Source organism: Lentinula edodes (genome assembly GCF_021015755.1).
Source record: "Lentinula edodes strain Le(Bin) 0899 ss11 chromosome Unknown C8R40scaffold_66, whole genome shotgun sequence".
Classification (NCBI taxonomy): domain Eukaryota; kingdom Fungi; phylum Basidiomycota; class Agaricomycetes; order Agaricales; family Omphalotaceae; genus Lentinula; species Lentinula edodes.
This window is the reverse complement of record NW_025764372.1, coordinates 63,826-77,676: the sequence shown is the minus strand read 5'-3', so window position 1 is coordinate 77,676 and position 13,851 is coordinate 63,826. Positions and strand designations below refer to the sequence as shown.

General features: G+C 46.6%; 7 protein-coding genes across 7 annotated transcripts; 2 read left to right on the top strand and 5 right to left on the bottom strand.

Moving 5' to 3' along the window:
* Positions 1–536: 536 nt before the first annotated feature.
* C8R40DRAFT_816507 (uncharacterized protein) lies at positions 537–1,283 on the bottom strand. The gene is made up of 3 exons (XM_046236322.1): positions 943–1,283; positions 875–887; positions 537–824 (listed from the first exon to the last, which is right to left on the bottom strand). The coding sequence occupies exons 1-3, from the start codon at positions 1,095–1,097 to the stop codon at positions 621–623; spliced, it is 372 nt and encodes a 123-aa protein (XP_046079712.1). The 5' UTR covers positions 1,098–1,283; the 3' UTR covers positions 537–620.
* Positions 1,284–1,898: 615 nt separating this feature from the next.
* On the bottom strand, positions 1,899–3,568 carry C8R40DRAFT_816003 (uncharacterized protein). The gene is made up of 4 exons (XM_046236320.1): positions 2,644–3,568; positions 2,490–2,547; positions 2,180–2,400; positions 1,899–2,087 (listed from the first exon to the last, which is right to left on the bottom strand). Exons 1-3 carry the CDS (start codon positions 3,288–3,290, stop codon positions 2,203–2,205), a joined length of 903 nt encoding a protein of 300 aa, XP_046079711.1. The 5' UTR covers positions 3,291–3,568; the 3' UTR covers positions 1,899–2,087; positions 2,180–2,202.
* A 101-nt stretch (positions 3,569–3,669) lies between these two features.
* C8R40DRAFT_1074666 (uncharacterized protein) lies at positions 3,670–5,078 on the bottom strand (the record flags this gene model as incomplete). The annotated part of the gene is made up of 8 exons (XM_046226749.1): positions 3,670–3,706; positions 3,800–3,890; positions 4,021–4,161; positions 4,223–4,507; positions 4,564–4,690; positions 4,756–4,794; positions 4,856–4,959; positions 5,021–5,078. The coding sequence occupies 8 exons, from the start codon at positions 5,076–5,078 to the stop codon at positions 3,670–3,672; spliced, it is 882 nt and encodes a 293-aa protein (XP_046079710.1).
* A 1,021-nt stretch (positions 5,079–6,099) lies between these two features.
* On the bottom strand, positions 6,100–7,512 carry C8R40DRAFT_815711 (uncharacterized protein). The gene is made up of 5 exons (XM_046236317.1): positions 7,111–7,512; positions 6,914–7,038; positions 6,732–6,858; positions 6,530–6,670; positions 6,100–6,373 (listed from the first exon to the last, which is right to left on the bottom strand). The coding sequence occupies exons 1-5, from the start codon at positions 7,181–7,183 to the stop codon at positions 6,135–6,137; spliced, it is 705 nt and encodes a 234-aa protein (XP_046079709.1). The 5' UTR covers positions 7,184–7,512; the 3' UTR covers positions 6,100–6,134.
* Positions 7,513–8,927: 1,415 nt separating this feature from the next.
* Positions 8,928–10,072, top strand: C8R40DRAFT_1061438 (uncharacterized protein; the record flags this gene model as incomplete). Its single annotated transcript, XM_046225421.1, has 5 exons — positions 8,928–9,162; positions 9,212–9,513; positions 9,612–9,749; positions 9,806–9,950; positions 10,002–10,072. The coding sequence occupies 5 exons, from the start codon at positions 8,928–8,930 to the stop codon at positions 10,070–10,072; spliced, it is 891 nt and encodes a 296-aa protein (XP_046079708.1).
* A 206-nt stretch (positions 10,073–10,278) lies between these two features.
* Positions 10,279–11,714, top strand: C8R40DRAFT_815102 (uncharacterized protein). The gene is made up of 2 exons (XM_046236316.1): positions 10,279–11,388; positions 11,443–11,714. The coding sequence occupies exons 1-2, from the start codon at positions 10,485–10,487 to the stop codon at positions 11,502–11,504; spliced, it is 966 nt and encodes a 321-aa protein (XP_046079707.1). The 5' UTR covers positions 10,279–10,484; the 3' UTR covers positions 11,505–11,714.
* Positions 11,715–11,923: 209 nt separating this feature from the next.
* On the bottom strand, positions 11,924–13,482 carry C8R40DRAFT_1074663 (uncharacterized protein; the record flags this gene model as incomplete). Its single annotated transcript, XM_046226748.1, has 4 exons — positions 11,924–12,805; positions 12,858–12,869; positions 12,931–13,002; positions 13,054–13,482. The coding sequence occupies 4 exons, from the start codon at positions 13,480–13,482 to the stop codon at positions 11,924–11,926; spliced, it is 1,395 nt and encodes a 464-aa protein (XP_046079706.1).
* Between the last annotated feature and the right edge of the window lie 369 nt (positions 13,483–13,851).

The window sequence follows — 13,851 nt, the reverse complement described above, 5'->3', positions numbered from 1 at the left end:
GATAGACTTCAACTTCTCAAGATTCAATCATTACCTACATAAAAATCACACAGGTCAATTCAACCACGACTATGTATCGCCATCATCCATAACTGAGTGCTAGGATTCAGGTTGGGCCACCACTGCCCCCAGTCAGCTGGATTATGGATAGACAGAGCTTGGATGTTCGCTATAGATTAATTTCAGTCACAGAAAATACAATACTTGCGCAACTAGTAAGCACATACTTTCTGAAACACAGCGAACAGTTATTCCAAGATCAACCTTAGGCTTCCGTTGTCCAGTCAGAACACCCAATATCCTCGGAGGAGATGGCTTGAGATAATGAGGAGGAATTCGCATGGTATAACCAACTTGTCCTGGAATTTGCACAGCAAGAATCGTTGTATCCATTGTCTTCCCTCCCGATAGTATTTTGTTCCAGGCCTCTTCGCTCTCTGGAGTATGTGCCATGATCTTATTAGTCACAAACTCCTTATGATACCGAATGCCTTTCAGTTCTATACTTGATACGAATTGAAGCTCACCTTTGGTGCTTCCTTGAACTTTTCTAAATCTCCCCAAACCTCACACTGAAGATTGCATAGTTAGTTGAAAGTATCCCGAGGTTCATGGATGGTTCATACCACGAATTCCCCCTCCCATCCACCCACGCTGGGTGTCAGATATGCGCCCTCCCCTATCACGGTACCCGAAGCCTTTATGTCCGTCAGAGTTCCTTCTATTACCCACTTTGCCTCGTCTCCTTTAGGTTTTGCCTGTACAACCTTTCCTGCTGCCTTCGCTAGCTCCCTCCCTGCGCGCGCATAAATCAAGACACTATCCTAGGGAAAAAAGTCAATATTCTGTATCAATCTATGGCATTAGCACCTGCCTTGTCCACGTATCTAAGAGCAATATATGGGCAATCATGTTCGAATTGATAATCATGCTATGACATACCTGTACCCGAGATGAACTTTTTGCGCCTCATCTCTTCTACCCCACGTTCCCATTTCCGAACTTGGCTTGGGGGAATCCGGTAGCGGTGAAGCACGGCAGTTTAACGACAGTGACAAGGAGGCTAGGAGCAGGAGGAACGACCGCGAGACATGCATAATTATCAGCAGTGACTCTGGGCGAAAAAGTATTCTGATGTAGGCTGGTAAAGGCTGAGTGCGCGTAGATCTTTTCTTGCTCTTACTAGAGAACCAGCTCTAGACGTGGGGAGTGAAGAAAAATCATTTGCGGGGGCACCAGGTTTTTAAAACGCTGATGAATTCATTACACGCTCATCCCTACTTACTCACCCTCGATCCGATGGAAATCATAAGCGAGCTGTTGCGCATCATTGCCTTTCCCAGTGCGTGTATGTACATACCTGTACATACTTGTTCTCATGCCAGACTCGGAGTGTTATGAGATGAAATAAATCACTCAGTGGATGACTTCCCATAAGCCTTGGCCCAATTACAGTGTTTGTCCAAACGTCAAATGAGAAAGCAATTGATGTTGTGCTGAAAGCTATCTAAAGCTATCTCATACCTAATGGCTATGTATGGCAAGGAGAGGTTGCTGTAAAGCTCCGGAAATAATCCCTTAGATGAGCTGGATTGTTTCCGGACATCCCACTGGTGGCTCCTGGACTTTTGTGCCACCATTGCAGATGCCAGGTTGATACGCTCCTTGCTTAGCCCAGTTAAGCAAGTGCAGAACTGTGCAGAGAATCCACATACCGAAAAAAACTACTGTCCAATATCTTCGAATTCCATCGTGGATGGGGTACTATGGTGTTCTCCAACAATGCTTTAGAGGGAATGCATACAATGATCCTTATGGGAAGTCATCCACTATTTATTAATATTAGCGGCAGGTCGCGTATTCCTCAATACATTCTCTGCTCTGCAGATATCAATAACCTTATGGTGGGATGATATATGCTGCGATGGTGTCCTTGATAAGGCAATCTCTCGTCGAAGTTTTTTTTGGGGGGTTTTCAAGGTCTGCCCTTGAGGTCCAATTGTATTCCGTAGATATTAAACGATTTTTCTTGAGATTCAGAACGAGTTTCTTGCGCCACATCAAACAAGTGAAATCCCTCTACATATCTGTTATGTACATCCCGATTTGTTACGAATAAGTCACTGAGGTCAGTATGAGTAGTTATTATTGCCAATTGTCAACTGGAGAAGACACTCACTGCCTACTAGTCTAGCTGCCACTTCACCCCCAAATGCCCATATCTGACCGACATATCTCCCAGAGCGTAGGACATCCAAACTCTGTCACATCAGGTATCTGTTTTCCAACTTCGAGACGAAACTGGAAAGTGGTTTCACAATCACAATCGTGGTACACAGACTGATCAAAGTCAATGAGACGGATGTCGTTATCGTTCATGAGAACGTTTCTTTCGGCAAACTGGGTGCAAATGGAAAAATAAAGAAAAGACAAAGAACGTGGGCTCAGCGTAATTTGGCAGCAAATGTGAGGAAAAGGGATACACTCACATCACCATGATGCAGACCGCACTTGTGAAGCTCGCCAAGGCTATCTAATATCCGAAGTCTTACTCAATACAAAACAATCAGGTTGCGAGTGTTAGTTATTGGTGTCCTAGAAAAAACCTGATCGAATCAAAGAGTATGATGCAGCACAACGTACCTTACGTCGATTGGAAGCTTTCTGAAAGGCACTTGCAAAGATTCACCCCAATACTCTAATACCAAACAGGCGATCCTTTGCCCTTCTGAACCGATGCCGGTAAAGAAACCATAACATTGCGGGACAATGTCACCTTGCAAAGAGCATAGTGCGCCCTCGTATATTTCTGCCTCTTGAGCTAGATCATCTAATAAATCCTCTCGTAAAGCGAACTTGAGAGCAATTGGGGTCTTCGGATCATGAAACGCTATTCCTTTGTTTTCATTCATTGAGAAGGAACCTGAAGAACGGCGGCACTCTTTGCCATAATCGTCACGGTCGCGCACGACAAAAGCACGAAACACGGGAGAATCGGAGCCATAATCAGTGCAGGTATCGGGGTCAACCTTCAGGGTAAGCCTAGAGTCATCGTTGTAAAGCTCGTATGATCTGTTGGAGTCCGAGTCAGAGTCGAACCCAGGAGATTCTAATTGTGGCGTCGGTGGAGGGCTCGAGTCGGGAGACAAAAAGGAAGTGATAGACTGGGCCTGCAAGTTGAGCTCGGCAATGTACCATCCAGGCCATTGTTCCATAGGAAATCGAACGTGAAGAGTACGAGTATAAGACGCCATCCGATTACGAAGAGACAGAAAAGACGCAAAAAGCATTTGAGAGCAGCGGTTTAAATCGAATCTCGGATATCGGTCCGGCGCCGAATAATTAGTCACATGCTTTTTGCATGATTTGATTTTTATCGCGTGTTTTCCTTCCAACTCGCGTTCTTAGTTGGGATACATAGCTGTTTCGCTTAGATAGGCAGCTACGATGGAGAGCGAAAATAATCTCATACAAGTTTGTAGTACGACTTCTATCTCTCAAGTTTTTGCGTAGACTCAAACTCATTCCGTTATCGGCGGAGGGCTGAGGGCTTCAGCAATACTACTATACATACTTGTCTTGATTCCGCCATCTGAGCTTGTGATAGACTGATTACGGCTACTGATGGAGGTTAATGCGATCGCGCAAGCCTTGGGATCGTATGTCAATCTAGCTCGCCAGATAACGCGAGAAATCAGCGTAGAACCTTCGAGTACGTTGTAAGAAGGAATTGGCAGTAGTCCAAAACCAGCTGTGCAGCTTTGTGTATACGCCCAGTACTGCCTTATGATACACTTACCTTGCGGTCGAAGGGGATACTTTAGGATTCCTTCCGCAACTGGCAGGAAACTCGCTCCTGATCATAACTTTAAACTTGCTTCTGACGACACCTATGAAACCACGAGGCTAACCTCCGATTAAATCTTCAATAGGCCTCCTTTCAGCGAGGTCATAGGAAACCACAGTATGAAGGGATCCGAGGCGAGAACATATATCTTGCCCTGTACAGCATCCTAGTACCCATCGTTTGCATATTTGCCCAACAGGTTTGAATATGTACGAAGTGATTAGGACAGGTGGTAGAAAAGAATTGCGCGGCCAAGAGCGGCCACAGTATCTTGTACCCAGAAGATGAACTCCAGCTACTTCCAGACATACTACCTGCCACATAATTACGTGCCCTAGACAAAGAAGCTAGACTATAACCCAAGCAATCCCGCACCAACTATACAACCCAATGCCCCAAACACTACCGTAGCCATCGATCCCTTGTACGAAACGGCACCATTCAAGCCCTTGATCCCACTGTCACTGGTGCTCTCACTATCCGCCGACGAAGTGGTCGTTGAAGTTCCTGTAGCAGTGGATTTCTGCGTCACGGTAGACTTAGAGGACACACTGGAGCCTTCCAGAGCGGTGACAGACGAAGTATCATCCGATATGGTAGTAGAGGCGGAGACGGAGAGCGAAGGGAACCCGGAAACAGTATCACATTCTACTTCAAGGGCTAATTGGGAAGAGTGATTGGTGTGATTCTCTGAATGGGAGAACTCTGTCACTTACAGAGAAGAATCTCGTTTCCTTCCTCAATCATATCCGCGGTTGGGTCGATCGAAACAAGGCAGTTGACGCAGGATTCCATCTCATCGGCATTGGTGGTGGTACAAATACAGGAATCCGTGGTGCATGCCTGCTCAGAAGGAGAGGAGAGGAGTTCAGAAATTGTGGGTAATTTAGCAAACGCAACAGACTTACACTGATAGTATTCAGTACAGTCGTACATTGCGTTTCGCACTAAAGAGAAATCCATGGAAAATTTAAGTAGGCGATTCCTTGGGGGTAAAGAGAAATGAACCTGTGTAGGAATCTCTGAGGGATCGATACCCGAGCTAGTGCTTTGTCTTGCAATCAAAATGTCGAAGGCACTGGATGTACGCTCCAAAAGGCTCGAGGCAGCAACTACGAAGAAAGACAAGACTAAACATTCAGCCTGACACAAGTAGAACAATGGTTCACCCACCATTAGAAGCCAAAAGACTAGCGGTCATGACCAAGGTAGATGTTGACGAGATCTTCATGGCTGAGCAGACGAACACCGGAAGCAATACTAACTGAAGGGAAAAGACAGGATGAGATGAGTTAGATGTGATGAGTATTTAAGGCTCCGCCAAGGCAAACAGGGTTGGAATTTGGAACGCGTTATTTGACTGAAATCTGACTGAAATTAGCAGACGTCAGATTGTCAAAAAGACAACAAGAAGCGCTTAGAGACATGAACATCGATTAACTTCGCAGGATCGAGAAGACGAAAGCCTCAGCCTGCGCTCAAATTCTCGAATAACTAGGAATATGAAGCGTACGTTCATTGAAGGTGATCAACGTCGAAGCCTCTCTATGAGGGCTCTCTGCACTCCCGATGACGACTCGAGTCCTCCTGAGTACCTTGCCAGGCTGTACCCTGCTGTACCTTGACAGATCAAATTGACATTGCGCGCTCTGATGAAAGTTCCGGACAAATTCCGTATTGTGATACTGCTTGATAATGCCAAGACCTCAACTGGCGTTAGCAAAGGAGCCTGCTATTATCTGTGAGTAGCACGCTACACAGATTCAGATGGTCATACCTATTGCAAATGAGTGTTGACACGTTGAACGTGTACCCTCGTGTACCCCTGGACATGAGGACCGACGCTTATGACCAATGAGGAATTTATGCGGTAGAGGAGAGTAGAAGCTAGCAAATCTAGTGAGCGGTCAAAGCTGGACTTACGACGACTGATGTGGATGGTCCCGATACGTACGCTGCGCAGCACCAGGCCGCACCCTGCCGCACCTCGATGATATCCTTCAATTGCTTGCCCGGCGAATCACAACATATCAGTATTATCACCGGCAAATTCCTTCCCTGCGTCCTTCCCCTTGTTGCTGTGCAGCCTTGTGCACCTTGCTTATCCTTCGGCTTGGCAATCTCAGGGAGCTTACCCCGCCCTTCCTCAAGGCCTCAATCCTCGGATACGGAACCTGACCGGAGCCTCTTGGACGTGCAAAGGATTTTTTCAATATAGTCCACATACATCATAGACATATCGATAACAAATGTCACATACATACACAATCCAAGTCCGGTAAAAAGCTCAGAACATTACGAGACGGGAGATTAGTACTCCAAGTACTAAACTCGCTCCTACCATGGCAAAGGACCATTGATTGAGAGCTGCCTTACTAGCGCTGCTCGCAGAAGCTGTTGTGCTGGATGTCCCAGAGGCCGACACCGACGATGCGAGACTTGTTAAAGACGACAAAGAAGAAGCAGATACACTCGAAGCAAAAACGGTCGATTGTAAGCCTGTTTGTGAGAGACCGGGACTCGTTGCTGTTGATAGGGAAACAGATGTTCGAGAGGATTGAGGTAGTGTAGAAATTGGAGTGGAAATAGATTCAGATGTGTGCGTAGAAAAGGAGGAAGCAGAAGCGCCTTTGAAGTGAGCAAAATAAATTCTCGACTCGAAAGAAGTCAGATTCCCCGTACCCGTTTCAGTACCCGCAGGCGTACTTTGAGTTACACTCCCGACCGATGTCGTGGAAAGAGGCAGGCCCACAGATCCAGAAAACCCTGAGGCAGTCTGAACGGGCACTGAGATACCTCCAGCATCACATAGAGCAGCATATTCTGAGTAGTGGCTTTAGGCCGAAAGTATGGAGGTTAAGGAGACAGTGTTTGATTAACGCACGATTCAGAATATCCTGCGCCTGTGAGATGACAGTCTGGTTTGGCTTCACGGCTTCCAAACAATCAACGCAAGTATTCAATGCAGCTTCATTTGAGGAGGTACAAACGCATTGCACTGTCATGCAATCCTACGAATATAGTTCGAGCTCGGCCCGTTTGGCTTTTTTCTTTCGCAGTACTCACGCTGATAGTAGCCTCTATAGCATTGCATGTGTCGTTGCAACTCGATGGAATCGTAGCAAGAGTTGCTAGATTGTTGAATTTGTCCAAAATAGAGTTCGTTGTGGATAATACTGCGGCTGCATCGACTAAGAGTTTGATATCGATGATTTAGTCAGATATGTAGGTAACAGGCCTTGAATGGTGGTGAAAAAACGCACCAAAAGTCACAAGATTTATTCCCAGATCAAGGCCAACGACGAAAAAGATATAAACCACATTGTTCACGAACATCTTGATGACTGAGCGATTTCGGGTTGTCGGTCTGTCGACAAAGAAGAGAAGGACGCTGTTGTCGTCCGCAAAAATTGGTGGTGAGAAAGGAAGGTCGGCCCCATGTTTTGAAACTATTCATCCGCCGTCGTATCACCTCGTATCATTTGTCGTGACCAATGCCTGATTAGAAGCACTGTATTTTCTGATACTGTGACAGAAAGATTGCAGTTTGCGTGAAGAACAGAATATGATGTAGAACAGAATATGTACATAGAACAGATGGCCGACAGACGATTAAAAGAATGTAAGGTCAGCATCGGAAGAACCCTAGAATGAGGTTTACCGTGACGCCGACAAGTTTTGAGGAGCGCTTGTTCAATTTAGTGAACCTTTTCCTAGCTTTTCTCTCGTAACTATGATTATATCACGGTAGATTGCATTGTACATGTACGAACTACACACAAACGTGAACAGCCCCATACGGTGCATCATTTCCAATTCGCTACATGGAGGGAAAAGACTCTTCAGATCAACGCACACTTATCAGAATCAAACTTACCATAGACCACATCATGAGTTGCATTCCACATCAACACATCCAGCTCATTCTTGCTAATGTCCTCTATGAAAACTTCACAGTTCCGCTTACGGAGTACTCTTGTCTGAACACGCCTCAAGGACTCTGCCTTCGCACCTTCCGTGGCCGACGACTCACATGCCTTCGGACCCCAAAATGTAAAACGAATGGGTCCTGTCGCGGAACTCGCTTCATTTAGATGTATGAAAGTAAACTTTGCGTTCGTCGGGAGGTTCAATCGTCTAGAAGCTGCCTTGACCAGTTTCTGAGCAATACTATTCACCTTGGGCAGCTTCTGCGTCCCGATGACTTCGTAATGTATAGAGATCTCGAGTTGTTGAACATCTCCGGATTTGGGTTTGAACATAGAAGATAAGCGGGTTGACATTGTGCGCTATCAATAATGGGACAGGTAAGTTGTGAGATGGAGATTTGGTGAATAAACTAGGGAAGGAACTCACGGCTGGAGAAGGAGTAGACGGTGGCGGCAATGCGCATACTTGAGATGCAAAGCCCAAAACAAGCATCAAGTTGAACAACATGATCGTCAAGTCAAGATGCCGCATGATTGAAAACTGGAACGAAAGCGTGTATGAATGAATATGAATGAAATAATGGGCAATGAAAGCGAGGGGGATCACTCGACCAGCAAGCTCAAGACCAAGTAAAAACTTGACTGCCCGACTTTATAATATGTAGTAAGAACCCTTATGTGGGCCCTTTGCCAGATTCTTATATCATCTTGAATTGATATGGGACCTCCTGTAAAAAGATGGAATAGATAATGCAGGCTCAACATTAGCCGTTTGACCGTCGGGGATCGGCCAAAAGTAAGTCATCCCGAAGTGATCAGGAGCAGTACTAGGAAGGGGGGAGTTGAACCCAACCGTCGCAGATATAATAATACTCGTTGATTGCATAGAATTTACGAATGATTCGTGACTCCTCCGAAATATTTTTAACTTACGAGAATTAGGACGCCTTGAAGCTTGGGGCTTATGGCAATCCGTATGCGTGACGGTGAGATCAAGACCAGGATGATGAAACAGCTCTATGAAGCTCGAGCTAGCTCGAGGGTGACGGCGCCAAAAGCACGTGTCAAAAGAGCTCTTTTAACCTTACTGCTTTGTATCCAGTTCTGAGATCTGAGGCCTGAGGCCTTGAGCTCGAAGTCCTGACCAAACTATGAATTCGCGCTCTTCAAGTCCTCCAATCAAACGCTTGAAACTCGAATCACTCTCTCCAGGGCTCCAAGGGACGATAGAGCAGCAGAACCAGGAGCTGAATGAAGATATACTTCTCCCCGACGAGTTGAATGAAGATCACTGCGCAATATGTCTCCAAGAAGTTGTGGATAGAACCATGATTCCAATTTGCAGTCACGATTTGTTCTGCTTTGACTGTCTGATGATTTGGACCGGTAAGAGGCAGCTTGTATTGCATCCAAAAGTTTCTTCATCTGCATTTAGAGCAATCTCGCAGATGTCCTCTATGCTCCCAGAAAATTGGCGACCATCTCATCCATAATTATAGGTCGCGTTACGATTATCAGAAGCATTATTTACCCCCTCTACGAACGAATTCCCCCAAACCTCTTGCACCAATGGCAAATAGACCTGTGGCATCCGGGCGTTACGAGCGTAGGCGACGGATACCAAGAGAAATCCGTGAAAGGAGTCGACGAGAAAGGGATGAACGAGATGAAGCTGACAGGTTTGAACGTGCACTGGCTAAAAGGAAATGGATTTATAGGCACGATCTGTATGCCAAGGTCTGTGAGCCTGTCCCCTACTGGTACCGCTCTCAATTATTTCAATTGCGATTCTTTCAGATATATCTAAGACAAATCTGACTCAACGAATTATCTAGCATGTTGCCTCCAATTCGTACACTCGCTTCCGGCCGTTCCCAACTCCCGCACAATTTGCTGCTTCCCCAGATTTGATCTCTCGCACAACTTCTTTCTTACGCCGAGAGTTACTCGTTTGGATGGATCTTGATGTCGAGGTTAGTAAGGTTCAGATGTGGATGATGCATCGTACTCATGCCACGCTCCATTCTAGTTCTTGACAACGTTCATCATATCGCTCATGAAAGCTATAGATATTAGATCTGAATCTGCGGTGAAACTGCTCGCCGAATTTCTCGATATGGATGCCCCCTACGTTGAAGGTGGGAGACATGTTAATGCAGAACACTTTGCTCACGGTAATTTCTTTGCACTCCTGAAAGATTCTTGTACGCTGAAACTTACCCCAGAGGTGTATAGCTACGTCAGATCACCGTACAAAGATCTCTTTGTGTACGATACGGTTGTCCAGGTAATTTGAAGCTCCTTCTTTTTATATCTGTATCGTTGAATTACGTCTTATCTAGTATGAAACGCCCCCAGACGCTTCTTCACCTCGTCGATCTCGGGGGACACATCGCCAAAGGAGCACTTCGCCTCCCCGTGAGCGGCGCGATAGACGAGGCAGATCCCGTTCTCGTTCAATCTCATGGTCTCCTTCTGGGAGGGTATATCCGAGCCCTACATTGCAAGGAAGGGAGTTGGATAAAGATGAGTCGCATGACGGTCTCGTGCTCCGCAGTCCAAGCTTAGAGATTTTGCCCTCGAATCCAAATGTACATGTTGTCAGTTCACGAAGCATTACTTCTCCCCAACCTGTAGATCATATATCGCACGCAGAATCCCCTCATCCTTCGTCCAAAGGAAAGGGTAAAGCTGTTGCAGATGTTTCTATGCCACCTGAACCAACTCCGGCGGTGGAACAAACTATAGTTCCATCTACCTCGTCGACTACCTCGGCGCCTAAGAGACCCCCTCGATTTGTCGACCTGCATGACTCAATTCAAGTCCATTTGCGGAGTGAGCGGAGTGAGAGGACAAGGAAGGCCCCTCCTTTACGAATTAAAGGACAAGCCTCATTGTCATCGTTGTCTTCGGAAGCTCATGGTGTTTCCTCGCTTTCAATTAAAGGCCAGGGAACTCCCTCGTTGTCGTCTCAATCAAATCCCCCCTCGTTGCTCTCCCGCCTATCGGACACATACCTAGGTGAAGATACTAATCCTGTCAATAGTAATCCGGTCACAACGGCTCTTTCATCACCCAGTATGTCAATTGACTCTCGACATGCTAGTAAGCCTAGGATGTGCGACCAAAATGAAGGACCATTGACTCGTGAGGTTCCCGAAAAGCCTAGAACCAATCCGTTTTCTCCCGAGCGTACGTCCACAATCAATGTGCTTAGCGGTCTCCAGGACACACAAAGCCGAGGCCGAGACAACCGAACGATGACCAACAACATGAAAAATTCAGTCTTTTTGCCAAAATTCGACACGAATGAAGGAAGCAGCCGCGCGAGCGCGTTTTTGACGAGAGGATTTCGATCAACTTCGAATGATCTCGGAGGACCTAATGACAATCCCCACGTGGATCCTGGGTTCACATACGAACCGCGAATAAATGACGAAGCATTAGGTTCAAACCCACGCCCGTCCTCCTTACCAGTTGATGGGTCTCACACCACCGTATCGACTTACAGCATGCGGCTTTTCCACAAACTGGAAGAAGAGAAGCGACGTTTACAGGATAACATTTCAGCCACATTGTCTAATTCGGAGGATTCGGGCGATGTGGTCGTGGGTAAACATTCTGTTGTTGCGACAGACCCACAAGCTATTGAAGCTAATCTTCGAGCTCGTGCTCAATTGAAGATGAGGCTTGCATCTGAAAAACGCGCCTCAGAACTTCCAAGATAGTCTGCAGGAATCAATGTAGAATCGAATTTGGTCTTCGTAGTGATTATAGAAGGGTACGAAGAGATGCTACAGTACTTTATATTATCCAAGATCAATAAAGGATCCAACAGTCGGGGTATACGCTAGGAGAGACATTTAAAGAGCTTGTATACATGTACAACAAAACGAAAGTTAGGACTTGAGAGGAGAGACAATATCAAGAAAACATATCGGCGGACAAAATTAAGTCCTCTTACTGAGGCGAAAAAGAGTGTAAGTTTGACGAATTATACGATGGCTATAGGCCTGTCGACTGGAATATCTAAAGAGCGTTGCAAAATGAAGGAAGGACAAGTAGTCGTCAGAGACGTTAAAAGGTCCGTGAAAGGCGTTAGGGAAAAATTAAGTTCAGCAAAATGGGGAAAGGGATCTTCCATAAATCATTCCTCTTCGTGGTGAGACGCGTCAGGGCTTGTTGGAGGGTTGTATGGAACAACGGTAGAGCGCACTGGATCATAGCGACCGTCTCTGGAAGGATTGTGCTCTGATGGGGCGCGAAGAGGCTCGATGGTGCGAGTTCGTGTTGGAGAGATACTAGGCTCACGCTCAGAGCCACGATGCGACCGGGAAGTTGGCCCCAATCGAGGCATCGAGGTGTAGATAGGATCGTTCCATTGTGGTTGAGGCTCTAGCGCGAATGGGGGAGGAATTGCAGTATGAACCCTTTCAAGGTTAGTAGGTGCTGGTGGCGGACTGAAGGCAAACTGCGGAGAGCGAGTATGATGCAAAGGTGGAGGCATTGGATTATTGGCGGGAGGTAAGCGGGTTGAATGTATTTCAGCATCGGTGTTCCGAAGGTACGGCGGAGGGAATATCAACGGAGGGAGTGTTCTCGATGGATCCCTATATCGCCGCGTGGAGGTGGAAGCTTGCGACGCAGCCAGGTTGGCCTGCTCCAAGTTGTAACTCCTTGGAGGACTAGGTGAATTTAGCCTCATATAGTGTGAAGTAGAAGGGCCTGCAATGGCCGAGACTGGCGATAAACTTTCTTGTGGTTGCCTAGATCCGCTATGCCCCGGAACGCCTGGGCCAAGCAGTCCGGAAGGTATAGGACTAGCATATGCAGGATGCTGGGGGGATGAATAATATGGCTGTGTTACTGGGCTGTAGGGCTCCGATACTACAGTTCCACCCTGCTCTGCTCTGGGATAAAGATTAAGGAAGTCGGTGTCGCCTCCAGACGGAAACGGGCCATATTGCGGAGGACGCGTCATTGGTATATCATTATTAGTGCGGGGTCGTCTTGCTTTCTGTCGTTGATTCTAACATGAATGTTGGTCAGTGAATGCGGGAGATAAGCACGCATTAGCTTACTTGAAACCATATCTAAAAACATTCGGGTCAATGTGAAGGGAAGGATGGGCGATGATAAAAACAGAATACTGACCTGAACTTTCCGGGCGCTGAGTCCGATTGCTCTTCCAACTTCTTCTCGCATTGCAGTAGTCGGGAAACGTGACTGAATAAGGCCATTGATGAGAACACCTTTTACAACGATGTGTAAACTTACCTGCGCAAGAAGATCATGCAAGACCGCAGATTGGTGAGGTGTAGTGAGGGTTCGCGTTCGTTTTTTCTTCGGGGGTTCAGACGGTTGGGGCGATCTACGGCTCTGCTCTCCTTCTTCGGTATCTGCCATGCCACCCTGAGAGTCAGATGAAGGACTAGACCGGTCGCTTTGTCGACTCATCGTCTCTGCGCGAAAACGTTTGGCGATAGGTTGTTCGGAGTCGTCTTCTCGTGGGCGTATACGAGACCGGTCTGTTTCCAAAGTGGAATGCTGAATGAATGTGGGGGGCGAGGAGGCAGGGGAGTTATGGTCTACAGCAGCAATAGTAACTTCGTGAGTTTCAGTTCGTGAAGTACAGGGGACCTCCGACGATGGTGTATTGGTAGGATTCGGATTATTAACGGGTTGCGGAGATGGAAGATTAGACATTCAGAAAAGGAATAACAGGGAAAAAGAAAGGAAAGGAAAAGGTCCTCGATGCAGCCTTAACGCATCCAGGACCTACGAGACGAAGGTAAGGAAGAAAAGGAAATAGGTGATGGTATTAGCCAGGGTAGACCTAATAGTAACCGTGAGCTTTGAGTACATATCTGCATGTGTAACCACTACCAACGGAAGGGCCGATAGCTATTTAGCAACCAAATATTGAATATAAGCGTCAGGACACGCGATCTCGTAAGGGCGATCGGTAACAATATTTCATAGATTTTCCTTCCCCGAAGATGAACCTCCAAAATTGCTCCAAAACTATGGAAATGGGAAGGAATGGGCGCGTAACGTTACATCGGTTTGTGACGC